Below are 14,394 nucleotides of genomic sequence, written 5' to 3'. Positions count from 1 at the left end.
TGACCAGAAATATGGTATAAGAACTTCACTCTTGTTTAGATCAATCAGTCTGTGAACTGACGTCACTGCTTTAAGAAGTCACGTTTTCTAAGGACCTACCAACAATATTGAGTGCAGACTTGCTGTGCTTCTAAACGTGTGTAATCTCTACTTTATGACATTGTTTTAGTTTAAATGACCTCTTGCATTTTAGGAAATTTAAATAAGGAAAAAGTCTTCCTATCTCCCATCTGGTGCTCCTCCTTCATTCCCAAAGGGCTAAGTTTTCCTCTTGGAAGCTTCAGGATTCCAAGCAAACTTATCTACCTTTTGTGTTTTTTTTACTTGAGCATGTCTTATTTCACCCTCATTCTCTGAAGAACATTTTTACTGGATACAGGATTCTGGGTTCACATTTTTGGCTTTGCTTCTTTCAGCACAATAAAAACTGCCTCCGTGGTTTCAGATGAGAAGTCAGTAATATTTCATGATGTCTGTCCAGATGTTATGTGCTGCTTTTCTCTAGCTTTTTTTTCTTTGAGATGGGGGTCTCACTCTGGAGCCCAGGCTGGAGTGCAGTGGTGCCAATATAACTCACTGTAGCCTCAAACTCCTGGGCTCAAACGATGCTCCTGCCTCAGCCTCCCAAGGGGCCATGACTACAGGCAAGGGCTACCATGCCCAGCTAATGTTTTACTTCTTACAAAGATGAGATTTCACTGTGTTGTCAAGGCTGATCTCAAACTCCTCACCTCAAGCCACCTTTCTGCCTCAGCCTCCCAAAGCATTAGCATTACAGAAGCAAGCCACTGAACCTGGCCAAATGTTTATCTATTTTGACCTAGCACTTCTGCAGCCAGAAATCTGTCCTAAAGAAGCCAAATGTGCAAATATTTAACTATACAAATATTTACTGAAGCACTATTTATAATAAAAACTGAAGGCTGGGTGTGGGGCTCACATCTGTAATCCCAGCACTTTGGGAGGCCAAGGAGGGAGGATCACAAGGTCAAGAGACCAAGACCACCCTGGCCAACATGGTGAAACCCCATCTCTACTAAAAGTACAAAAATTAGCTGGGTGTGGAGGCGTGCCCTGTAGTCCTACCTACTGGTAGGGAGGCTTGAACCTACTGGTAGGGAGGCAGGAGAATTGCTTGAACCCAGGAGGCGGAGGTTGCAGTGAACTTAGATTGCGCCACTGCACTCCAGCGTGGCAACACAGCGAGACTTCGTCTCGAATACAAAAATTTAAAAATAAAAATAAAAAATAAGAAATATTAAATATACAAATTTGACTAAAAGTAAAAAATTGTATCATAAATTAATACAGCCATTTAAGGAATGTTTTACAGAATAATATCAGAAAATAGTGAAAGTTTAATGTGATACGAGGCAGGAGTTGAATTACTATGAGTGTGATCACTTTTTTGTTGGAAAAAATATGTATTAATATGAAAGACTAAGAATTTTAACTTTTTTGTTATGGTAATATACAACAAAATTTGCCATTTTAAACACTGTGAAGCTTCCAGTTTCGTGGCATTCAGCACATTTACAACGTTGTACAATGATCACGACTATTTCCAAAACTTTTCACTCCTCCAAAACAAACTTTGCAATCATTAATCAGTAACATCCCCGGCCCCAGGTCATCTCTAGTCTACTTTCTGTCTCTCTGAGCCTGATACTCCAGATGCTTTTATTGCTCAAATAGTACAGTGTTTGTTCTTGTGTCTGGTGGCTTCTCTCCTCAGCACAGTGTCCTCAAGGTACATCTGGGCTCTTCATAGGTCAGAATCTGATTACTTTCTATGGCTGAGTAACATCCCATCACATGGATGGACCAGATGTGCCAATGCATTTGTCTGCTGAGATGTCTGGGTTGTTTCTGTTCTTAAAAGTGTTGTATGAATATCTGTTTGTGTTCCTGGTTTCAATTTCTGTGGTATACACTCAGGAGTGGAATTGCTACAGATCATAGGGTAATCCTATGCTAAACTATCTGGGGAACCAAGAGACTGGCTTCCACATTTTACATCCCCACCAGCAACGCATGGGAGTTCTGATTTCGCCACATCCTCTGAGGCGCATCTCAGCATGGCTCTGATTTGGCTTCCCTGGTGGCTAGACACCTTTTCATGTGGGAAGTGGCCGTTGTGGGCCTTCCTTAGAGAGATGGGTATTCAAGCCCTTTCTTTGCCCATTTCTGAATTGGGTTTTTGATTTTCTGTTGTTGTTAAGATGTACAACCTCTTTATATATTTTGCATAAAAACCTCTTATCAGAGAATCTTAAATACATTTTCTCACTCTGTAGATTCTCTTTTCACTCTATTGGTAGTAAATCTTTGATGTACAAAAGTTTACTTATTTTCCTCCATTTTAAAATCTTTTATTATTTTTACAAACCCTTGAACTGGGGACTGACTTTAGATCGCAGTGAGGGAGCTGCTCTGTCACCTATGAAACCCCAACCTAGAAGCAGGTCATCTACAGATGATTTAGTGCCAGGTTCCCACCTAACCTGCATTGTGTGATAGGTGAGGGGTGGCTGCCTTTCTGGCTACATATCATTTTCCAGGGCCAGAAGTTTTAAATTTTAATCAAGTTTATCTGTTTCTTTGATTATGCTTTTGGTATCATATCCAAGAAATCATTGCCAAATCCAATTTCATAAAGCTTCCCCTCGCCCCAGGTCTTCTTCCAAGAGTCTTCTGGTTTTAGCACTTAAGTACGGGCCTTTCCATCCATTCCCTTTTTCTTTTTCTTGAAACAGAGTTTCGCTCTTGTTGCCCAGGCTGGAGTGCAATGGCGCGATCTCGGCTCACTGTAACCTCTGCCTCCCAGGTTTAAGCGATTCTCCTGCCTCAGCCTCCCGAGTAGCTAGGATTACAGGCATGCACCACCATGCCTGGCTAATTTTTGGTATTTTTAGTAAAGATGGGGTTTCATCATGTTGGCCAGGCTGGTCTTGAACTCCTGACCTCAGGTGATCCACCTGCCTCAGCCTCCCAATGTGCTGGGATTACAGGCGTTGAGCCACCATGCCTGCCTGCATTTTCCATTAATTTCTGAATATGGTGTGAGGTGAGGATCCAACCTCACGCTTCTGCATGTGGGCATCCAACTGCCTCAGCACCATTTGCTGAAAATACTGTTTCCCACTGAATGGTCTTTGTAACCTCGACAAAAATCAGTGACCATATATGCAACGGTTTATTTCTGGGCTTTTTATTTTATTCTATTGGTCTCCATTTCTGTCTTTATGCCAGTCCCACACTGTTTTCATTACTGTGGCCGTATATAGTAAGTTTTGAAATCAGCAAGTATGAGTTCTCCAACTCTGTTCTTTTTCAAAATTGTTTGGCTGCTCCAAGTGTCTTAAGATTCTGTATAAACTTTAGAGCTTTTCTACAGCTGTAAAATTAAGCTGTTAGGGCCAGGCGCAGTAGCTCATGCCTGTAATCCCAGAACTTTGGGAGGCTGAGGCAGGTGGATCACCTGAGGTCAGGAGTTCGAGACCAGCCTGGCCAACATGGTGAAACCCCATCTTTATTAAAAATACCAGAAATTAGCCAGGCGTGGTGGTGCATGCCTGTAATCTTAGCTATAAGGGAGGCTGAGGCAGGAGAATCACTTGAACAGGGGAGGTGGAGGTTGCAGTGAGCCGAGATCACGCCACTGCACTCCAGCCTGGGTGACAGAGACTATCTCAAAAAAACAAAAAAGCTGTTAGGATTTTAATAAGGGCTTCATGGAATCTGCGGACTGTGTCGGGTGGTACTGCCATTTTCACTACATTAAGTCTTCTCATCTGTGAACACCAGATGTCTTTCTATTTACTGAGGTCTTTAATTTCTTTCAGCAACAGCTGATAGTCTTCAACATGAGTCTTTTGGCTTCTTGGTTAAATTTACTCCTAAGTATTATATTCTTTTTGATGCTACTGTAAATGAAACTCTTTCTTACTTTCTTTTTTGAATACTTCATTGAAAGTATAAAGAAATGCAACTGATTTTTTGTGCTAATTTTTTATCCTATCTTACTGAATTAGTTTTGTTAGCTAGCAATATTTTCGTGTCTTCTTTAGGGTTATCTACATATAAGAACATCATTTGTGAACAGAGACAATTTTACTTCTTCCTTTCCCATGTGAATGCTTTTCACTTCTTTTTTTTTTTCTGAGATGTACTCTCGCTATCGCCCAGGCTGGAGTGCAGTAGGTACAATCTCAGCTTACTGCAAACTCCACCTCCTGGATTCAAGCGCTTCTCCCTGCCTCAGCCTCCCAAGTAGCTGGGACTACAGGCACATGCCACCATGCCCAGGTAATTTTTGTATTTTTAGTAGAGATGGGGTTTCGCTGTGTTAGGATGGTATCAATCTCCTGGCCTCAGCCTCCCAAAGTGCTGGGATTACAGGCCTGAGCCACTGCACCTGGCCCCTTTTGACTTTTTTCCTTGCCTAATTGCTCTGGGTTGAAAACAGAGAGAGAGAGAGAGACGAATACACAATAAGGCAAACACCTTCCGCACAGCAAACCCCCCATTAGCTCATCTGTTTGCTGTCAGGCTCTGTAGAGAGTGAGTGCTCACCAGTGTTTTTTAATAATAAATCAGGTAACCAAGTGAGGTGAAGGAACTATTTCTGGACAAATGGGTCAGTGTGTGAAGGCACCAAGTCCTGGAGATTCAGTAAGGATGTCCCTTGCTCACTTTCTGAGAAACATTTACACACACACTCGGATGGTGATTCTGACAAGTGAACATACCTTGGGACCCACCAGGGCCCCGGCCTTGATGAGGTACTTCACTGCCTCCAAATGGTTGTTTTCAGCTGCTTCCATCAATGGGGTCCTCTGGTCTTCTGAGCAGGTGTCAATATTGGCGCCCGCCTAGTGAAACAACAGGTCAGGTGTATGGGAGGGCATGGGAGCTACCACCTGGTGAGGAAATGCCTTATAGACTTCCACCCTCGAAAGAAGAGAGCTGCGTCGTTTCAGTGACTAACGTCTGAGTTTTGTAAACATGTATTCAAAGACAAAATTATTATTTTTTTTCAAAATACAACTTTTAATACACCATTAATATTAATGATCAAAAATTATTGCATAGTCTTATGCGTTTACCCTAAAACATTTTCTCAAAGTAAACGAATTATAGAAAAGACAAATAATCCTCATGTGGATGGCCTTTACTACCTCGATCTTCTATCCTTTTTTGTCTTTTCAGTACTTTTGTCCATTGTTTTCTCATTATCTCCCCTGCACTTTGGGCAATACCATTTCCCCTTTGGTTTATAAAGACAAAATTATTCTATCCAACCTTTAGTCTAAGCATAATATTTTTGCTAGATTTAATTCCACTTCTAAGGTAATTTGATAAAAAATCTTTGCAGCACAGGAGTGTGACAACACCGTTAGAAATGAGGAGGATGGTGACAACCTTCTAAAGCAGACAAAGCAGGGAAGGGAGGGGCCCCTCAGCAGAGAGGAGGCAGGAGGGAGGTGACCAGCTCACCCTGCCAGGCCTGCACAGCACCCTCTTGCTGTTTTAGTACTTGCCAAAATAAACAGAAAAAAAAAATGACTTCCAGTAGTATCTATTTCCATTTCTCCGGATAAACTGAGAAACTCGGAAGACTGCTTAACTGGCAGGCACACATCGGTAAATTTTTCTTTGTCTGAAACTTAAGAAGCCCCAACTTTAAAATTGGCTGTGTGCTAAAAGCAAATCAACTGTTTAAACTTTTTTTCCATGAGGAAAAACTTCTTAGATGACAAAGACCTAGTATTTCATTTATAAAATAAACATTATGAAAAAAGGCTGAAAATAGTATTGTTTTTACTATTAGTAATTAAAAAGCAAAAGTAACACAAATGAATAATAAATGTTTAAACAGCCCTAGAATGCTCTATATGGAAAATGAGGCTAACTCGTAAAGGCTAAGGGGGCAGAGAGGCCAGGTGTGGTGGCTCACACCTGTAATCCCAGCGTGTTTAGAGGCCAAGGCAGGTGGATCACTTGAGGTCAGGGGTTTGAGACCAGCCTGGCCAACACAGTGAACCCTCCCCCAAATTAAATATACAAAAATTGGCTGGGTGTGGTGGCAGGCATCTGTAGTCCCAGCTACTGGGGAGGCTGAGATAGGAGGGTTACTTGAACCCGGGAAGCAGAGGCTGCAGTGAGCCCAGATCATGCCACTGCACTCTAGTCTGGGCAACAAGAACAAAACTCAGTTTCAAAAAAAAAAAAAAAAAAGCAAAAACAAAACAGAGGGGCAGAGAAAGGCTCAGGGGAATCTGACTAGAAGGAGCTGAGCTTCACCAAAGAGAACTCGGGATCCAGAGAGCAAGGGTCAGAGGTCAAAAGGCTGAGGCCTGGAGGCGCACAGCAGGGCAGGGACCCACAGCTGACTTCAAAAACCAAACCTCAAAGCCAAGGTCCGGAGCCAAACCTGAAGGTAAAGTAGCACCAGAATTCTACAGCAGCTAATTTTTAACACATAGTAAGCTTTAAAAAACACACAAAATGACCAGGCACAGTGGCTCACACCTGTAATCCCAACACTTTGGGAGGCTGAGACGGGTGGATCACAAGGTCAGGAGTTCGAGACCAGCCTGGCCAATATGGTGAAACCCCAACTCTACTAAAATAAAATAAAATAAAAATTAGCCGGGTGTGGTGGCACATGCCTGTGACCCCAGCTACTCGGAGGCTGAGGTGGGAGATTGCTTGAAACCGGAGGCGGAGGTTGCAGTGAGCCAAGATCGTGCCATTGCACTCTAGCCTGGGCAACAGAGTGGGAGTCGGTCTGAAAAAAACAAACACAACACACAGACAAAACAAGGTAGAAAGCGAGGCCCGTGCTGTGCAGAGGAGCTGCGGCTCTGCCTGAACCCTCAGCACACAGAGGCTGCTCCCTCAGCCCCCAAAAATCCCGGTGAAGAACAAAGGATGTGCCAGCGCCAGGCCGGCAGTGCAGACGGCAGCGCAGAGACCCAGGTCTGCAAGGGCAGAAGGGGCTGACAGCCTCCGGTGGAGCCTGGGGGTCGTTCCCCAGGAAGGAGGGCTTGGGCAGCTCTCGGCAGCCCCTTGCAAACAGGAGCCTGCCATCCGTTCCCCGAGCGCGGAGCCCTCCCAGACACGCCTTGCACCCAGAACCCGGGTAACCAGAAGGAAGTGACCCCACCCATGAAGACAGGGCACTGAGACAAAGTCTGAGAAACCTCTGGGACGGAAAAGAAGCGCGGAGCAAAAGGAAGTGTCAAAGCGAGGCTAGAGCGGAGGCCAACAGCATTTCCAAACAGACCCACCAGCGCCAAGAAACGGGTCCCGCCCCACATCCAGCTCCATCCTGGACCCCACGGACCCGCCTCCCACGCTCTCCATAAACCCTCACTGCAAGCAGGGCGGCTGGCACTGACCAACCCCGCACAGCCTGGGACTCCACGGCAGAAGCCGCCAGCCGCTCACGCTCCGCGAGACTTGCGCACACCCCCACATCGGCGGGAAGGGCCTCACCCACAGCCCGGAGCTGCCTGCCCTACCCATCGTGGTCCGCCTCCCAGTCACTGGCCCCGCAGCGACTCCCACTTGGAGCCCAGGAGGCACAGTAGCTCTCCCAGTCCCAGAGGGGAAGAGAGAGAACCTGCAGCTCGACAAGACCCCTAAACCTGCGACCTCCCTACACCTTCGAGGCCCTCACACCTGCAACTTCCCCCCACCTGCAACCTCCTTACCCATGCAAGATGCCCTAAACCTGCAACCTCCCTACACACCTGCAAGGCCCCCTAAACCTGCAAGGCCCCCTAAACCTGCAAGGCCCTTATACCTGCAAACTTCCAACATCTGCAAGGCCCTCTGCACCTGCAAGACCCCCTACACATGTGAGATGCCCTAAAACTGCAAGCCCCCTACATCTGCTGGGCTCTGACCGTCTCAGTGGTCAGTGCAAGCTGCACCCTCCTATTGGCGGAAGGCCACCCGTCAGCTCCAGGCCGTGTCCCCTTTTCCAGGGCAGATTCCCTCTGCCACCACCTTTCCTCAAACCCATGCTTTCTCGAGCGGGGCAGGCACAGGGTGGAGTCCAGCGGCCAGCAGGCAGAGTCTTGAGCACCTGAGGTCAGGCAGCCCCACCCAAGCCAGCCCCAAGCCAAGAGCACCTCTGGCCAGCAGACATGAGCCTCACCCCAGCTGAGGTACTGGCAGAAGGAAATGCGCATGAAGCCTTTGCCAAGGGCTCCAGTCCCCGCTGCGTGCTGCACGGCCGGCCGTACTGTCCCCACCACTGCCCAGCAAAGGCTTCAGCATCAAGTCCCTGCTGATGGTACTCCAGGGAGGGGCATCCTGGCCAGGGCTGGTGCCAAAGAGCTGTCCAGCTCCCACAGGCAGGTACAGGGTGCAGTGGGGAGGAGGCAGTGCCCATCCCACCCCTACCCTCCTCTGATAGGCCTCTGTGGCCCCTCTTCCCCCTTCCTGGCCCCATGAGAATGGAGGGGGAGGCTTCCCAGGGGGCAGCCATAGGGCCCTCGACCATCTCCCCAGAGCCTAGGGCTTGGCCTCTCCACTTGCTGCAGGGTACCTCAGTTCCCTGGGGGGCTGTCCAGTGGGGGACACAAGGCCTCCCTCTGGGGCAGCTGCCCACCTCCTACCTGTCTACACTCCCAATGTGGTAATGCACTTGGCACCACCACCCACCTCCTGTCCCCAGTGTCCACCATCAACCAACCCTGCCTACTGGGGGGTGGCCCCTGAAACCTGAGGGCCTCCAGGGCTGCTTTGGAATCTAGATGCCCTCTTACAGGGGGTGCCACCCAACAAATGCATCTACGATGTTCGGGTCAGCAACCTGTGGGACCTGGCAGCCCCAGCCATAGTCTGGCTGATCTCCTGGTGCAGCCTGTGAGGCTCCTGAGGCAGAGGCGGCTCCTCTCTCCTGCTCCCACTCCCAGCTTGTTGACAGGTAGCCAAGGGCAGGTGGGTATCTGTGACCACAGCAGCCTTGAAATATCTCAGGTAGCAGCCTTGCTGAGAGTCCACGGTGTTTACTGGACTATTCCACACATGGTTGTGGCCCAGCTGGGCATGACCCTGGCCCTGGTCAGTCATGCCTCTGTTTCCCCTACATTGACAGGTAAGGCTAGAGGCGGGGGGCTGAGCCTAGAATGGCCTTTCTTGGTCCCCTCTTCTCAGCTCACCACGCATCCATCCATCATCAGCTGTCACCTAAGGGTAGATGCAGCCTGGGAAGGAGGTAGCATCTTTTCAGGAAAAAGGGTTGGGGAATAAAGACTGGACCCTACGTCTTGGTGGGGGTGTTGGGGAGATAACAGTAAAGGAGTTTACAACTTTTTTTTTGTAATAAGAGATGACAGAAGATCAGACTGATGACAACGTGAGTGTCCATGGTGACTTCGATGGGACCATGTGGCACCTCGCTCAGTGCTCTCCAGAAACCACAGACATGGCATGAGATCCTACAGCACAAGGTACCAGGATGCTGAGGGGCAGCAAATGAGAGAGGGCAGCAGCACCCGGAGCTGGAGCAGATGGAGGCATAGCTGCAACTCACAGGTCAGAAAACACAGACTAAGTCAGTGGGGAAAAGGCCCCGGGTGCAGGAGGCAGCTAGGACACCCAGGAGGCTACAGAAACAACCCTCAGTGCCCTGCCCCTGAGCCTGGGAGCCAGACCACTGATGTTCCCAGTGTCGGCAACAGGCTGGGGTGGACTCCAGGTCAGCTGCTAGGGAGGCACTTTCTGCACAATGGATTTTTCTGTCTGTGCACAAGGCGGTGGCCCCTGACAGGCATGACTACTGAGCCCTCAAAGTGAAGCTCATGTGACTGAGGGTAGGTCTTCATTTTTAATACAAGGAGTCACACATGGCAGAGCGCCTGTGCTGCAGTGGGGGCACGGAGCCCTGGGGAGACTCAAGCCAAGTGGGACCTCTTGTTCCAGGGGACCTTCTCTCACAGTGTGAACACGAACCCCTTTGGTTCCGGGGGACCCTCTCACAGGGTGAGCATGAACCCCTCTGGTTCCAAGGGATCTTCTCGCAGGGTGAACATGAACCCCTCTGGTTCTGGGGACCCTCTCACAGGGTGAACCCCTCTGGTTCCAGGGACCCTCTCACAGGGTGAACACGAACCCCTCTGGTTCCGGAGGACCCTCTCGCAGGGTGAGCACGAACCCCTCTGGTTCCGGAGGACCCTCTCGCAGGGTGAGCACGAACCCCTCTGGTTCCGGGGGACCCTCTCACAGGGTGAGCACGAACCCCTCTGGTTCCGGGGGACCCTCTCGCAGAGTGAATGTGAACCCCTCTGATTCCGGGGGACCCTCTTGCAGGGTGAGCAAGAACCCCTCTGGTTCCGGGGGACCCTCTCGCAGGGTGAACGTGAACCCCTCTGGTTCCGGCGGACCCTCTCGCAGGGTGAACGTGAACCCCTCTGGTTCCTGGGGACCCTCTCACAGGGTAACATGAACCCTTCTGGTTCCGGGGGAACCCTCTCACAGGGTAACATGAACCCCTCTGGTTCCGGGGGACCCTCTCACAGGATGAACACGAACCCCTCTGGTTCTGGGGACCCTCTCACAGGGTGAGCACGAACCCCTCTGGTTCTGGGGACCCTCTCGCAGGGTGAACACGAACCCCTCTCCTGTGCTGCTGCAGGAGATGTGGCTCAAAGACCTGAGCTAGACCTGAGCCCGGGAGAGACGACACCACAGACCCTCACTGCCTGTGGACAGAGCCTGCCCAAAGAGTCACTATGAGATGTGAGACACCCCGCAAATGCTGAAACCCTGAGAAGCGGCACCCTCGGATTTAGGGCAAACTAAAAATAAAGCCAATCTCTCTCTTTCTGGAGAATCTCAGGAAAACTGCTTAGATTCTAAGGGGAAGGAAAAATAGAAACCCTCTAAGACTAGAAACAGTAAGTTCTGCAGGCCAGGTCACCAAATTAAACTCAGGCTAGGAATTTCATCTGAAGTGGTTCTGGGCTGGTCAGACCCCCAGGCACTGGGCACACAGCAGCACCAAGGGACATAACCATTTCCTATGCATAAAGCGCAAACACAGCACTGTACTTCACAACACTATGACTCAAAGCTGTACAACAATGAAGAGCTTCTGTGCTCCCCTCACTCGGCCTCCCCAAAGACAATGCTTCAGACAAGCAGAGTTGGGCAGTCATCGGGAGCCCCACAGTGCTCGGGAACTCAGCCCCAAAGCCATTTCCCGGTCCTGCACTTCCTTATTTTCCTGACCAAGAAGCAGACACAAAGGAACTCATGCTGTACAACTCAATTAGCATAAAGGTCAAAAGCAAACAAACAACCTTAAAGCCCGAGGGCTCTTGCAGGGCGGTGAGACCCAAATGGCTGCTGTTCTTGGGGGGGCATCCAGGTGTCAGGGGAGCCAGCAACGCTGCATCTCATGGGCCCCGAACGCCAGGGCCACAATATAATGATTTGTTAACCAGATGTTTACATTTTAAGGACTTTTCCGTATGCACAATGCAACCATATATTTTTTTTAATTTTAATGTTTAAAAAGAAAGCCAAAGAGAACACAGTCTCTTTCAAAGAAGTGCCAAGCTAATTTCTCAAATGGAATGATGGAAATAAGACAGTGGCATCACTCCTTACATGACCTGAGGAAAACCACCAGCAACCTGGAATTCCAGGCCCAGGAGGAACAGCTTCAAGAAGCCTCCACGGCCAGCAGTGAGCATGGAGAACAGGCTCAGCACACCCCACCCTCATAGGCTCATCACGGTCCACCCTCCCCTCACTGGCTCCGCATGGCCCAACCTCAGGGGCTCAGCACATTTCCCCTTCACGGGCTCAGCACGGCACACATTCATGGCCTGGCCCAGTTTCTAGGGCCACTGGGGCAGCGCTCATATAGCCCTTGTTCCTGTCTGGGCCTATCTCCACAAGACTCTGCATACTCGTTCCCGTCCAGGTCCATCCACAACAGAAACAGAATCATGCCACAACCTTCACAAGGCCCAGGTAGGGAGAGGGCCTCGCTGCCGAATGCCTGGCCCTCTATCGGCATCTGTTATTGAGCCCCACACCACCAGCTCCTGCCTCTTCCAGACCACGCTCTCTTCCTCTTCCTCAGAGCCCCACCCATGAACATCCTGGCATCACTTCCACCCTGAACAGCCCACCCCTCACTCCAGCTCTATCTCTGTGTCCGGACAACCACCCCCCACTCCCACCCCTGGCTGCCCTTGACTTCATCTCATCCTTTCCCAGAAGCCTGTGCCTACCAGGTTGGACACTTCCCTCATGGTCTTACCAAGAATTGCAGCCCATGTGAGTCATCTTGAGCCCCCACCCACTGTCTCTGAATCCTTTTCTGCTTCTCCCTGACATACCCAGCAGCTTCCACAGCTCCTCCTGCATGGAGTTGGCCCCCAGTGCCCACCTCGGCTCAGCCCTTCTCCCAGCACACTTTCTTCTCAGGCTCCTGGAGCCCCCCAAGCCCTGGCTTACTGGACCCCAGGTCACCTCAGCTGCTCCCTGCCTCACCCTCCACCAGGGCTTGGCTCCCCATCATCATCTCATTCAGTCTTGACCTTGGGAAGAAAAGCCTGCATGTGAGACTGAGACCTTTCCACAAGTGGAAAGCTTGTAACTTCAAAACTAACAGAGAGAGAAGAGAAATGGCACAATTGAAACAAAAATCAATCCAAAAGAGGGCAAGAAGAAAGAGCAAAACAGCACTGGCTTCAAAAGGCTGGCACTATGGCCTGAATGCGATTTATTTATTGGGACCGGGGGCCCCAGTGAGGCTGGGAGGCCAGGCCTTTAAGAGGTAATGAGGCTCCGAAGACGGAGCCACGCCGTTCTCAAAGACGGGGTCAGGTCCCCCAAGAATGGACCTGCTCCTATGTGGGCAGCCTGGTCTTCAGCAAGAGTCTGCGCTGGAGTTTCTCCCTCTCTGTGCGGTTCCCGCCTGTGTCCAGGCACAGCACAAGGCCTCACCAGAAGTCTCCAGAAGCAGTCCCTTGACCTTGGGTTTCCCAGCCTCCAGAGCTGTGAGAAATTTATTTTCTTTATAAATGATCTGGCCTCAAGTATTCTGTTACAGCAAGAAAAAATGGACAAAGACAGCTAGATATTAAAACTATAAGATATTGGATATAAATAAGAGAAGGACTAAATGTTCCTATTAAAATACCAAAATTGTTAGACCAAATTTATAAAAAGTCAAGTTCTGTGTTTAAAATACATATATCTGAAAAGGAAGGGAAAAAGTCAGACTAAAAGGAGGGAAAAATCATTCCAGGCAAATAGTAAGAAAGCATCATCAGTTATGACTCAGTCGCCGGAGAGCGGGTAGGTGTGAGCGCAACAGACAGTGAGCCATCACTCTCTCCTTCTTGGCCCTAAGAAAGGTAGAGACAGGTGCAGTCTAAGGGGACAGGCCCTTCCCAGACAAAACAGTGAGGCCTGGAGATCACCCTGCAGTGACTAGCCCCTGGCAAGCAGGAGCTACCACCAGCATTTAGAAGTTCAACTATAAAGAAGAGTCACGGGCATTTGAGGAAAACCTTTAGATAAGAAAAACTAAAACAGAGCAGCATAAAACTTCAGAATAACCATAATATCTTCAGAGAAAAGGAACTATCCGAGAGCAGAAAGGAATTCTTGGGATTTGAAAATGTGACCACACATTAAAAATCCCCCAGGAGCTGGAAGCTGAAGTTGAGAATGCTGCCCAGAAGGCAGAACAGAACACAGCAGGAATCAGTCTGGAAGGTCCCACGCCTGAATTACGAGAGTCCCAGAAGGACAAAGCTGAGACGGGTAGAGGGGACCTAGGCTGAGACGGGTAGAGGGGACCTAGGCTGAGACGGGTAGAGGGGACCTAGGCTGAGACGGGTAGAGGGGACCTAGGCTGAGACGGGTAGAGGGGACCTAGGCTGAGACGGGTAGAGGGGACCTAGGCTGAGACGGGTAGAGGGGACCTAGACTGAGACGGGTAGAGGGGACCTAGGCTGAGACGGGTAGAGGGGACCTAGGCTGAGAAGGGTAGAAGGGACCTAGGCACTGAGATAGGTAAAGGGGACCGAGGCACAGAAGTCACACAGGAAATCCTCCCAGGACAGACAGCATGGATTTCTGCACTGAAAGGGCACACCAAATGCACCAAACGCTCCGGCGAATCTGAAAGGCCCCACGCTACAACAAGGTGCAACTTCAGCCTAGTGGGGTTCAAGGAAAGCCCCTAAAGTTTCCAGAAATAATAGGTCACATCCAAGGGCTCAGAAGTCAGACTGCACCAGACTCAAACCTGGTATTTGAGAAACAGGGACCCCAACACAGGGATCAGGGAAGGGACGTCATGGAGGAGAAGTGGCGTCGTGTGTCTGAACACTGAGACACATGGGCAGT

At 49.6% G+C, this 14,394-nt stretch overlaps 1 protein-coding gene and 1 pseudogene across 21 annotated transcripts in view; one reads left to right on the top strand and one right to left on the bottom strand.

Annotated features, from left to right (window-relative positions):
- Positions 1 to 14,394, bottom strand: part of EHMT1 (euchromatic histone lysine methyltransferase 1) — a 220,536-nt gene that overhangs the window by 38,201 nt on the left and 167,941 nt on the right. For 20 of the 21 annotated variants that reach the window (XM_078333148.1, XM_054238466.2, XM_078333144.1 and 17 more), the window contains one exon: positions 4,752 to 4,874. In XM_078333148.1, the coding sequence (XP_078189274.1) occupies positions 4,752 to 4,874 (123 nt within the window). Of the gene's footprint in view, positions 1 to 4,751; positions 4,875 to 12,720; positions 13,033 to 14,394 lie in introns of those variants that run through there. The other variant, XM_078333152.1, reaches the window with a different exon arrangement.
- LOC118147832 (forkhead box protein H1 pseudogene) lies at positions 8,160 to 8,887 on the top strand (annotated as a pseudogene).

This window comes from Callithrix jacchus, chromosome 1, assembly GCF_049354715.1.
Source record: "Callithrix jacchus isolate 240 chromosome 1, calJac240_pri, whole genome shotgun sequence".
Lineage (NCBI taxonomy): Eukaryota > Metazoa > Chordata > Mammalia > Primates > Cebidae > Callithrix > Callithrix jacchus.
Note: the sequence above shows the minus strand (reverse complement) of the source record. Positions and strands in the feature narration are given on the sequence as shown.